At 46.1% G+C, this 12,550-nt stretch overlaps 1 protein-coding gene across 1 annotated transcript in view; it reads left to right on the top strand.

The window, feature by feature from the left end:
• The window catches only part of NOL6 (nucleolar protein 6), a 66,825-nt gene extending 56,603 nt beyond the window's left edge, over positions 1–10,222 (top strand). The window contains exons 25-26 of the mRNA XM_034774424.1: positions 8,173–8,274; positions 9,717–10,222. Of these exons, the coding sequence (XP_034630315.1) occupies positions 8,173–8,274; positions 9,717–9,869 (255 nt within the window). The 3' untranslated portion in view covers positions 9,870–10,222. The remainder of the gene's footprint in view (positions 1–8,172; positions 8,275–9,716) is intronic.
• The last annotated feature ends 2,328 nt before the right edge of the window (positions 10,223–12,550 follow it).

Genomic DNA, 12,550 nt, shown 5'->3' on the forward strand with positions numbered 1-12,550 from the left:
TCCACCCCAACCCATGGAAGTTGAATCTAGTTTCTTGGTATTTGTGAGATTCCAGCTAAAACAAAAAAGGATATTCAGTGGCCCTAAGAAGCATGCTGTTAGCATCCAGAAAAGGCTCAACAAATAAGGCATAAGAAGGATTTGGTCCAGTTTTGAGACAGAATGTAAAGACTTGCAGATAGATCCTATCAAGGCTAAGGTGAAATTCCTGCACCAAGGTCTCACATTGCTCTTTAAACCTCAAACATTAACATTTCAAGTGGCTGCAACCTCCGTATCTTCCAGACAACAGGAAAACACAGGATCATGTCCCACCCAGATTTTTTTAGAGCAGCGTCTCGTGTCAACCCTACTCCAGTTTGCAGGATTCCCCCTTGGTACCTAAACTTAGTGCTAAATGGCTTACTAAGAACCCTTTGAACCTCTGTGATAAATGCTCTTATTTCCTTAAAAGTGGTTTTCCTCGTAGCACTCAGCTCTCACTTCTGCAAGAAGAGTTTCAGAACTGGGAGTGTCATCAGTAGAACCACAGCGCTGCACCTTCCATCAGGACAAAGTTTTAAGAAGCAATGCAGCTTTCATGTCCAAGTTAAATTCAGTATTCCAGAGGGTCCTTCCTGTCTTTTTGTCCACATCCTACTGAAAACCTTTGGCATACCCTGGATGTTAGGAGAGAGTTGAAGATCTACTTCAAAGATACAAAAGAGTTTAGAAAATCACTGACTCCTTTTTGTTTTATTCCATCTGTTGGCGAAAGGTCATTGTTTTATTCCATTCATTCATGTCCAGGTGGATACAATGGTGCAAAATAGAAGTTTACAAGGCCAGAAACACAGAGCTCCCCCAGTGGCTACCTCCTGGACTGAAAGATTTTATGGACTCTCTTCGTAGCGTGCATATGTTTACAAAGTATTACAAGCTTCTCAAAAGCAGTATTTGAGCAAAGGATTCTGCTTGCTGTGGTTCCACAGATTAAGAGTCTATTTACTCAGCTGCATAGAGTTTTGTTCTATCAAACCCTCCCTGACTGCAGACTGTTCCTGGACAGCCCACTTGTAAGGGGTCTGTGGATCTTCTGTGTGCAGAAGATCAAGAAAAACCTTTCTTCTGGTGGGCAGGTCCACAGACCCCGGACAGTGCGTCTTCTCCTGTAACGGTTTGCCGAGTGGCAGAACCAGAAGTCTCAGGGCAGGATGGGAGTGGCCAGCTCTTTGAAGATCCTGGTAGGTTTGAGATGCTTCCACGCACTGAATTCTCTAAGGATTAACTAGCAGTTATTGAACATAGTGAAATTTCTGAATTTCACTCCGAATATTTCCTATGGTGAAACAACTTTTATTTCTGCCTTAAAGCAATGGTGGGCAAATATATATGCTCATCCATTGTGAGAGGAGGAAAAAGGTTTTTGTCCTGGATATGATGGAATCTGGACTCTTCACTCTAGAAGAAAGGAAATGTTTCTGTTCTGAATAAAGGCCTCTCTGATGGGTTCATCTGGCAAGTGGCTTTGGGAAATTCTCTGTTGTCACATTGCAAAACAAGTCCATGACTCGTAGTATAGAGGCAGATGTGTTGGTGGGTGCGTGTATGCATGTACACATACTCACCCATATATAGTTCCAATATTTCTCCCACATTCTCTCTGAGGTTAACCTCAGCTAAGAGGATATGTATTAGTCACTTGTTGTACTCTTTATTCTCCACCGTTTGCAACACCCTCCTAGAAATTGCAGAACAATGGTCTGTCTCCCTACAGAGTCTGTGGAGCAGTCTTCCAAAGAAAGGAGTGAAAATTCTGTCATGCAAGACCAAACAGTGCACCAGTAAACAATACTAGATAGAACAGCTCTCCCTTTGTCAGGGAGATGGCCCAATGGGGCTCTTCCACCTCTATCTTGTGCGATTCGCTGACTCATTTTGTTATGCTCATACAAAGTACATGAGATTTTTTTTTTATATGGGAGAAGGCAATATGCCGCATTTATTGAGAATATAGCAGTTAGCATATGCATTTTAGTTACATATACACGTACACAGTATTCACACAGTCCCGCCAGTCAGTGTTTATAGTTACCAGTCCAGAGTCTGCATTAATTTAGTGGCCAGCGAGATTGGTCGCAATGGGGAGCCGGGATCTGTCGGTTGCGATCCGATGCTTTTGGAGTTGTGGCAAGACGAACCCAAAGCCCTATGGCAAAGCATCCTGTTTTTAATAGTCTTTTGTGTGTGTGTGTGTGTGTGTGTGTGTGTGTGTGTGTGTGTGTGTTGAAGTCTATGGATTTTGCTGTTAGTTTATGACTGGTTACTTTTTAATTGGTGGTATTTTTTGAGGTTACGTTTTAAAGTACCTTTGAGAGGGCCATTTTGATGTAATTAATTGTTTTGTTTTTTGGGGTGCCAGCCTTTACCTTGGGTTGTTAATTTGCCTTCCCTTAGTTATGGATGTGCGTTGATGGTTCTTTGGCGTTGATAAGTTTGTTAAATGACTCCCCCCTCCCCCCCCCTTTTTTTGGGACTATTTGGCTCCGACAGCGGCCTTTACGCTTTTTTTTTTATGAATACACTTTTTATTTACACAAACAGTTTTTTACAGAGACCTTCAAAGATATACAAGCAGCAGTGTTTTATATTGAGCAAGAAAGGCACTAGAAATTAAACCTCACTAAATTTTGTGATTTAAAATAGTTTACACTGTGGTTTCGGCCTTCAGCATTTCTTTAATGTAATTAACATAAACACAATTTAAAATCCTATTTTTTACTTACTAGATCTTAAAACAAAAAGAATGACTAGAGGGTCTAGTTTGTAATGCCTATTGGAAACGAGGCCCCATTTTTTTATAATACAGGTTATTCTAAAACAAAAGGTGACCATAATCAGTCATAAGGACTGTTCTGGTCTATCTCTGCCTTAATCAGTACAGACACTGGCAGTCTGTCAGATGCGTTTCTACCAATGCCCCAGAGGGTCATTTCTTTTTGCTTTTTAAAATGGACGGCTGGCAGGATGAACTTAAAACATACATTAATACATTTGATATATACTATATTTAATACAAATGTAACATCCTACCCCTACAATTTGGCAACCTTTTATTTAATGCAGCCTAAAGAACACGGCTGCTTTCCTTCTGTGGTTGGCACACGCAGAACAGTATGTCGGCAGGCCCACGCAAATCTCTGGGGACCCAGCCATTGGTTTTTAGTGTGTTGCACAAAAATGGTAGCTCTTCTGTTTGTCCTTTTTTCAAATTTCTTGGTGACTTTCAATCTCTATGGGCAAATTCCAGTCCCGGTGTCATTTTCCTTCTGTAATGCCATTGGACACTGAAACAAACCTCCGGCTGGCTGCCTAGACGTTGTCACTGGCTCTTCCCACTGACCTTGGGAAAACAAGTTCCTGATGCGCTCCTGAGCCTCAGAGTGCCAGTCAAGATAGTGATGACCCCGACAGCAAGGCCTGCAGTGTGCAAATGGCCAGTGCTTTTAGGAAAGATCTTAAGCAAATAGCTACAGTTTAATTTTCATTCGGATTTATAGGCAGGTTTTTAACGAGAGCACTTAGCGTGTTCAAAGGCCCGAACAAACCTTAATTAGTGTATTTATTATTTGTGCTGTAGTAGCGTGATGTGCTGGGCCCTTTCCAAAGACCGAGTGAGAGACCAGACCCTTCTCCAGCAAGCTCCCGGTCTGAAGGCAGGCATGACGCAATCAATGAGCGAGGGCAGCAGCAGGGAAGTAAGAGGCGGAGGGAGGGAACGAGGGTTAGAAAAACAAGGTGACACGGTTTAAATCATCCTTCGTGCACTACATGCCCTTTCTCCAGAAAATCCGCCCCCTCCCTTCAGCAGTCCGGCCACTCCGCCCCGTTCCTGAGATCAGAAGCTCTCGGGTCATGGAAGACCAACACTTTTGGTTCCCTAAAATCATTTAACGGAGAGCTTCTCATGGACTTCTAAAGCCAAACTGCAGGGGCGCGCACACACACGCATGCGTGCATACACACGCGCCCACCTCCCTCCCTCCCTCCACCCCAATATAACGCTGTCCTCGGGAGCCAAAAAATCTTACCGTGTTATAGGTGAAACCACGTTATATCGAACTTGCTTTGCGCCGCTGGAGTGCGCAGCCCCGGAGCACTGCTTTACCGGGTTATATCCGAATTCATGTTATATTGGGGTAGAGGGGTGTATGCGTGTGTGTGTGTGTGTGTATATGTACACACACACACACACACACACACACACACACACACACACACACACACACACACACACACAGAACATGAAAAAATGGGTGTTGCCATACCAACTCTAATGAGACTAATCGAATAAGGTGGGCTATTAGCAGGAGAAAAAAGTTTGTAGTGATAATCAGGATGGCCCATTTCAAACAGTTGACAAGAAGGTGTGAGTAACAGTAGAGGGGAAATGAGCAGGGGGAAATAGCTTAATTTGTGTAATGACTCATCCATTCCTAGTCTTTATTCAAGCCTAATTTAATGGTGTCCATCTTGCAAATTAATTCCAGTTCTGCAGTTTCTCGTTGGAGTCTGTTTTTGAAGTTTTTTGTTGAATAATTGTGACTTTTAGGTCTGTAATAGAGTGACCAGGGAGGTTGAAGTGTTCTCTGACTGGTTTTTGAATGTTATAATTCTTGACGTCTGATTTGTGTCCATTTATTCTTTTTCCTAGAGACTGTCCATTTTGGCCAATGTACATGGCAGAGGGGCATTGCTGGCACATGATGGCATATATCACATTGGTAGATGTGCAGGTGAACGAGCCTTTAATAGTGTGGCTGATGTGATTAGGTCCTATGATGGTGTCCCCTGAATAGATATATGGACAGAGTTGGCAACAGGCTTTGTTGCAAGGATACGTTCCTGGGTTAGTGTTTTTGTTGTGTGATGTGCGGTTGCTGGTGAGTATTTGCTTCAGGTTTGGGGGCTGTCTGTAAGTGAGGACTGGCCTGTCTCCCAAGATCTGTGAGAGTGAGTGATCGTTCCTCAGAATAGGTTGTAGATCCTTGATGCACTGGAGAAGTTTTAGTTGGGGGTGAAGGTGACAGCTAGTGGTGTTCTGTTACTTTCTTTGTTGGGCCTGTCCTGTAGTAGGTGATTTCTGGGTACTCGTCTGGCTCTGTCAATCTGTTTCTTCACTTCGGCAGGTGGGTATTGTAGTTGTAAGAACACTTGACAGAGATCTTGTAGGTGTTTATCTCTGTCTGAGGGGTTGGAGCAAATGCAGTTGTATCTTAGATCTTGGCTGTAGACAATGGATCGTGTGATGTGGTCTGGATGGAAGCTGGAGGCATGTAGGTAAGTGTAGCGGTCAGTAGGTTTCCAGTATAGGGTGGTGTTTATGTGACCATTGCTTATTAGCACTGTAGTGTCCAGAAAGTGGATCTCTTGTGTGGACTGGTCCAGGCTGAGGTTGATGGTGGGATGGAAATTGTTGAAATCATGGTGGAATTCCTCAAGGGCTTCTTTTCCATGGGTCCAGATGATGATGTCATCAATGTAGTGCAAGAAGAGTAGGGGCATTAGGGGATGAGAGCTGAGGAAGTGTTGTTCTAAGTCAGCCATAAAAATGTTGGCATACTGTGAGGCCACGTGGGTACCCATAGCAGTGCCGCTGACTTGAAGGTATACATTGTCCCCAAATGTGAAATAGTTGTGGGTGAGGACAACGTCACAAAGTTCAGCCACCAGGTTTGCCGTGACAGTATCGGGGATACTGGTCCTGACGGCTTGTAGTCCATCTTTGTGTGGCATGTTGGTGTAGAGAGCTTCTACATCCATAGTGGCCAGGATGGTGCTTTCTGGAAGATCGCCAATGGATTGTAGTTTCCTCAGGAAGTCAGTGGTGTCTCGAAGATAGAGCTAGGAGTGCTGGTAGTGTAGGGCCTGAGGAGAGAGTCTACATAGCCAGAGACTCTCAGGTTTTTCTGCAGTTTCATACTGGAGCTCTGAGCAGTCATACTGCTCTTACATACAATGCAACTCCCCCACCTTTTCTGCCCTGCCTGTCCTTCCTGAGCAGTTTATATCCATACATGACAGTGCTCCAGTCATGTGAGTTATCCCACCAAGTCTCTGTTGTTCCACTCACATCATAATTCCGTGACTGGGCCAGGACTTCCAGTTCTCCCTGCTTGTTTCCCAGGCTTCTTGCATTTGTGTACAGGCACTTCAGTGAGTTATCTTCTCATCCTGCTTTCTCAGTATATTCTATGATTCCTCCCGTCGCTGTCCCTGTGTCCGAGATCTGATCCCTGTTCCCCACATGTCTGGTGGCATGTGTTCAGGTAGCTCAGTCATCGACCCTCCCCCCTCACGCCTGCTGCACTGGAGTTGGGTCGTGTGGGCCCAGGGCGACCAAGCTGGGGCTTTTATCATCGTTTGCGAGCGTTCCTTCTGAACCCTTGTTCCAGGCAGCCACCTGAGGAGACTGGGGGAGGATGGGCTTGATGGGTCATTCACGTTGTTGAAGTATTCATGCCATGAGAGCAAGTCCCTGCAGAGCCCCACAGCGTATTACAGCAGTTCTAGTGGCAAACGTTTAAAAGGAAACTGAATTGTCTAGTTACTGTGAGCCAAGGTGCTGTATTGCTGGGAACGAGTCTTTCCTTGTGATTATTTTGCCAGTTCAGTGTGGTATTGGCAGCGCACCGGGAGCATTGGTGTGGGAGTTCGGCTGTGGGAGGAGAGGAACTGCAGGAAGGAGCTTCATTAGCTTTAGTGCACCGATCTAGTGATTACAGCGAGGAGTCCTTGTGGCACCTTAGAGACTAACACATTTATTTGGGCATAAGCTTTCGTGGGCTAAAACCCACTTCATCGGATGCATGGAGTGGAAAATACACTAGGCAGGTATGAATACACTGCATGTGAAAAGATGGAGATGGCTTACCAAGTGGGGGGGTCAGTGCCAACGAGCCAATTCAACTAAGATGGAAGTGGGCTATTCTCAACAGTTGACAAGAAGGGGTGAATACCAAGGGAGGGGGGGGAAATCACTTTTGTAGTGCTAATCAGGCCAATGTAATCAAGGTGGCCCATTTCCAACAGTTGACAAGAAGGTGTGAGTGTCAGCAGGGGGGAATTAGTTTTTGTAGTGACCTGTCAACTCCCAGTCTTTATTCAGGCCTAATTTGATGGTGTCCAGTTTGCAAATTAATTCCAGTTTGGCAGTTTCTCGTTGGAGTCTGTTTTTGAAGTTTTTTTTGGTTGAAGAATTGCCACTTTTCAGTCTGTTATTGAGTGTCCAAGGAGATTGAAGTGTTCTCCTATTGGTTTTTGAGTGTTCTAATTCTTGATGTCTGATTTGTGTCCATCGATGAGCTGGCTTCCCCACCCCACTTTCAAGAGCGACCTGCAGCAGAAAGAAGTTTCTCACCCTGAAGGAGTTAGCCTCACTAGAGCAGAAACTGGGTAGCAAGGAAGGGCCAGTGCATGGCACGCAGGCTACTTGCAAACCATATGGTTCTGCAATATAGTCCTCCCTCCGATCCAGGGGAGCACGGCCTGCTGGGAACTGTACTATCTGTGGACTGCACCTCTCTATTAAATGTGCAGTCTGCTCCATTTATGTCCAGCCCAGAGAGTGGGAGATAGGACTTAGTTTAGAGGGGAGATTCTGGGACAGGTTGAAGTCTCTTATTGATCTTTCACTGTGGCTCTAAGCACCTCTTATATTGTCCTTATGCTGCTGTGGGATGCAAAAGGAAAACCCTGATCATTGCGGGCTGCTTGCTGGATGCAGTCCCCTCTTCCTTCCCTACGCTGCAGGGAGCTGTTACCTATTGTAGTGGTTTCCCTGGTGTTGCTGCCTCGGAGTGACATTTATTACGGCAGAGTTGGTGGCTGACAGAGCTCGCCCCCCTCCTGCATGACAAGTTCCAGTGCATTGGAGTTGGTATGGTTCTGTTGCGGGACAGGTGGGGGGAGCCCAGTGGCCAGCCCTTGGAGAGCAGGTCATTTTAATTGAAGTTGGGATGTGGCGATCCATGGAACAGTTGTAGAATCTGCACTTCCAAGAATCTTTCACCGGATCCTACTTGGCTGTGAGCCAGTGTCCTTGGTGTCTCTCCCTCCTGGGGAGCATTACAGAGGATTTGTGACGTGTGATTTGTGACGCCTGACATGACTCCCTTTCAAATCCTCTTCCAGGAGGCCTTTGGAGACCTGGCCTTGTTCTTCTATGACTCGCACGGCGGGGAGGTGATTGGAGTTTTGTGGAAACCTTCCAGTTTCGAGCCCCAGCCTTTCAAGGTGAGTTTTTGACCCTCTGCTTTTAGTTTCTTGTTGTTCGTTGCGGTGCTGTGGGAAGTTTGGAGGGGATTGTAATAACAATAGCGTCACCTAATGTCTCAGAACAGATCTCAAAACGCTTTACAAAGGCAGTCAGTATCCTCTCATCTCACACTCAGGGAAACTGAGGCACGGAGAGGTGAAGTGACTTGCCCAAGGCCATCCAGCCAATGGCCGAATCGGGAACAGACTCCAGGTCTCCCCAGTTCCAGTCCAGAGGTCTATCCACTAGGCAATAATACCCCCCAATACATACATCCTTTGACCAACACTAACACACACACACACACACACCCTCCTTAGCCCTCCTGGAGAGTAGGTGAGTGCTGTCTCCATTGACAGGGAAACTGAGGCAAAGAGCCCCATTTTCAAAGGAAGCCTGTGTTTTTTGGCTGCCCAGTTTGACACCCCCCGGGCCTGATTTTTCAGAAGTGCCAAGTGTCTGTCGCTTCCACTGACCAGTAGGTGTCCAGGACGGCAGCACATGCTGAGTTTGTGCCACGCAGTTTAACGTGCAGAGCTATTTGGGAGCGAAGGTGTGGCTTGGAGAGTCCCTGGGGGATGGTAAAGGTGGGTCTGATGCACAGGCGTGGATGTGATTCATGCTGCTTTATGCGAGGAACTCATCAAAGACGCAAAGAAACTTGTGATTAATGGCCCAGAGTTCTTCTGGCAACCCTGCCTGTTCTGCCGGACCACGTGTAGCTCCTCTCTCTGCGCCTGGGGCACTTGCTGGCCTGCAGTGCTGCTGCTTTGAAATCTAGTCATTCATTGCCATGAAATGAGATGATGCCCCCAAGCCCATGCCTAGCTTTACACGTCTGAATAGTTCTATTGACTTCAGTGAGAGAATTCCATGCTTACAGTAGCTTGCTGGATCGGGTTCTTATCTGCCAGTAACAGATCAAAGCAAAGGCAGATCAGACACGTTGTCTTTGACCCGTTGACCTTTAAGACACCCTCTATGCATCGGTTGCCTGCGTCTGTCCCCACCTCCTAAGATGGTCAGTGAGTAATTTTTCCAGTGTTCCGCACGCACATATAAGGGGTAATTGTGATTGGAAATTGCTATATCGTTGCTCTGTTGACGGGCTGCTTGGTTGTGTATGCTCGGAACGGGGTGCTTTCGCAGCCTTCTGATTTACACGGTGTATTTTGAAGCTCACTTGACTGTAACAGGAGCTGTTAAAAGTGAACGTAGTGCTAGCAAAAGGGGACAGGATTGGAAGAGAAGTGGTGAGACCGGACAGTGGCAGCATTTACTTGTCATGTTGGGCTCACTGCGGAAGGGTAGGAGTGGGTAGGGGTTGCGTTAGAGATTTAACTTCCGCAGAAGAATACAGCATTGCTAGGCACAAAATGTAGATGTCAGTTAGCCCAACGCATATGCATGTGTATTACAGGCATCCAACATGAAAGGAAGAATGATGGCATCTCTAAGCTGTGAGGAGCTAGTCACCGTTCCCAATGTGGAAGCCATCCTAGAAGACTTTGAGATCCTGGGAGAAGGTCTGGTCAGATCAGTGGAGGCACGTACAGAGAAATGGACTATCTAAGACCATCAAGAGCTCTTGTTAGGCCTCCTGTACCATATCTGTAACCCTTTCTGTTTATAAAGCTGTTCAGGGGAAGAAAATTCTTGAGCAATATCTCAAATCCTGTTAATCTGGTACACATTCATAGAAGCATTGCAGCCCTTGAAAAGGGATAATATTTTCTATAGACATAGACACCCCCTCTTTATGCCTTCTCCAAAATCATCTCAAGGTGAGATGAATTGTTCATAAATGTTCCTATTTGTTCATCATGGTGAATGTTTATATAAAATTTCCATATCTCAAATATCTGCTGGGATGTAAAACAGGAAGGGCATTTCCTAGTATAATAAAGAGATATTTATAATAACTGCTTTTATTTTTGTCACCAATAGCATTTCTCTGATAAGAGCACTTCACATACACTCCCTCTCCCCCCGATCCCCCAAAGTGTGCATTTATATAGAGAGCAAGATTATCCAGAGTTATAGTATTGAAAAGCGAGAAAATCGGGGACACGATAAAAGTATATAAAACAATGAATGGACTAGAGAAGGTAGACTGGGAGAATCTGTTCTCCCTGTCTTACAGTGCAAGAACAAAGGGACATTTAGTGAAGTTAAAGGGTGAAATATTCAAAATTGGTAAAAAGAAATACTTTTTTTCATGCATTGCGTAATTAGACTGTGGAACTCCCTGCCACAGGATGTCGTTGAGGCCAAAAACTTAGCAAGATTCAAAAAGTGATTGGACACCTAACTTTGAATATTCTCAATACCCATTTAGTTCCTGCTAACAAGCATTCTGGAGGGGATATTAAACCTAATGGTTCAGGGCTTAAGCCAACCTCTAACTACTAGAGATCAGGATGAGACTTAATATGGAGGCAGTTTATCCCACATCTGCTATTGCAGGGTTCTTGCACCTTCATCTGAAGCAGCTGGTGCTGGCCACTGTCAGAGGCAGGATACTGAGCTAAATGGACCATGGGTCCGATGCCGCATGGCAGTGCCTGTGTTCCTGTCTCACTGAAATTGCTCTCAGAAGTCCCAACGTGTCTCCTGAGACACAGACACGATTTTTAAATGTTGGGTATGTTAATATTGTTGAGGACTTAGACATGCCAGGAGTTAAGCCACCCCAAGGGGTTAAATTGCCTGTAAATACCCTTTCTTGTAGCACTCTTTCTCCCCCCTCACCCCCCCCAACCCCAGCACTGTTTGCACCAGGGGGGGTTTAGTGCAATTTAGCTATAATGTCAAATATAATTAGTGGGTGAAACACGTGTCAAATCCGAGAGCAGATTTATGCCTCTGCTGTGACTTCGGAAACTGGGGGGCGATGCTGACAGGCCCACGTAGAGTTCCATTAGCAAACAGCTTGAGCAGCGATAAAACAGGTTGGAAAGCTTTTACTTCTCAGGTTTAACTTTTAAGGCCCTTCACAACGTATCTTTGCCCTGGCTACTCATCTCTTAGAGTCCTCCAACCCGGCCTTACTTGTTCATTGTCACAGTTACCCAGAAGCCCCTTCACACTTACGCATGGGAGATGCTCCCTGTAAACTGAAATTTGCGGGTTTTACAATTGGCTGCTCCAGATTCCCCCTTAAAACTTGCCTGTGCCATGATGCCTTGGAAAACTTGGACCATGGCAAGGCAGCTGGTGTGCTGGAACCTTGGCTTTTCACACTGGTCTCATGAGCTCCCTGCCTGGTTTGTTTGTATCCACCTGTTACCCACTTTGATTGTGGGAGGGACCGTCATCCTGCTAATTGTGGCCTTGTCCTCCCTTAGGGCAAGCAGGGCTTTTCTAATGTGTTAAAATCCTAGTGCAGACAAGGCAGCTGTAGTTCTCATCCTGGGTACCTGGTCCAGGTAAACCCTAGGTTCTGCTATAGGGGGTGAGCTCCGCTTTCCGGTCCAGGTCCAGGCTAAGGTCCAGTTGCAGGGTGGGCATGGAGGGAGCTCAGCCCGGCCACAGCCTGTACTCTACCTCAGTACGTTAAAAACTGTCCCCGTTTTCCTTCCTAAATATCCCTCATTCTAGCCATGGCCAGATGTTGGCCCATCGGGATGTGGGCTCATCACTCATTGCTTTCACCCCAGCACCTGTTGCCAGCACTGAATTCCCTTTAGAAACATAAAGGCAAATCAAAGCTCCATGGTAGCTGTGACCGTAAGGTGTAGTAGACCTGCCCTGCCCTGCAGTGATGCTGCAGCATTCCTCCTCCTCAACTTTCCTGGCTTCTGCCTAGGGTAAGGCACAAAAGTTTGGAGAACGTCCAGGCTGGTCTTTGCAAATGCGTTAACTCCCTTGAGTTAACTGACAATCCGTTATCCCAAATGTAGACAAGCCCTTGTGCAGTACCCAAGTGCGGTGCAAGCCAGACGCTGTGTCTACACTGCAAACTTTTGCTGTCACAGCTGTGTCAGTCAGCGATGGGAGGAGGTGTGATCCCTGACCGAGTTGGGCCAGCAAAAAACCCTAGTATAGATACAGGGTTGGGGGTAGAGCATATTTTGCTTGAGGGGGGGAACTGAAATACGCGCAGTGTGGCCGGTGTAAGCGGTGCCAAGAGGAAGGATACTTTGCCCCTGTAGCATGTTGGTATAGCTGTACTTCCCAAACCTACTAAATGCACACCTTGCCTTGTAGTGATCCATTTGGCTGCAATTAGTCTGTGTGAGATGGTCTACCAAG

This window comes from Trachemys scripta, chromosome 6 (genome assembly GCF_013100865.1).
Source record: "Trachemys scripta elegans isolate TJP31775 chromosome 6, CAS_Tse_1.0, whole genome shotgun sequence".
NCBI lineage: Eukaryota > Metazoa > Chordata > Testudines > Emydidae > Trachemys > Trachemys scripta.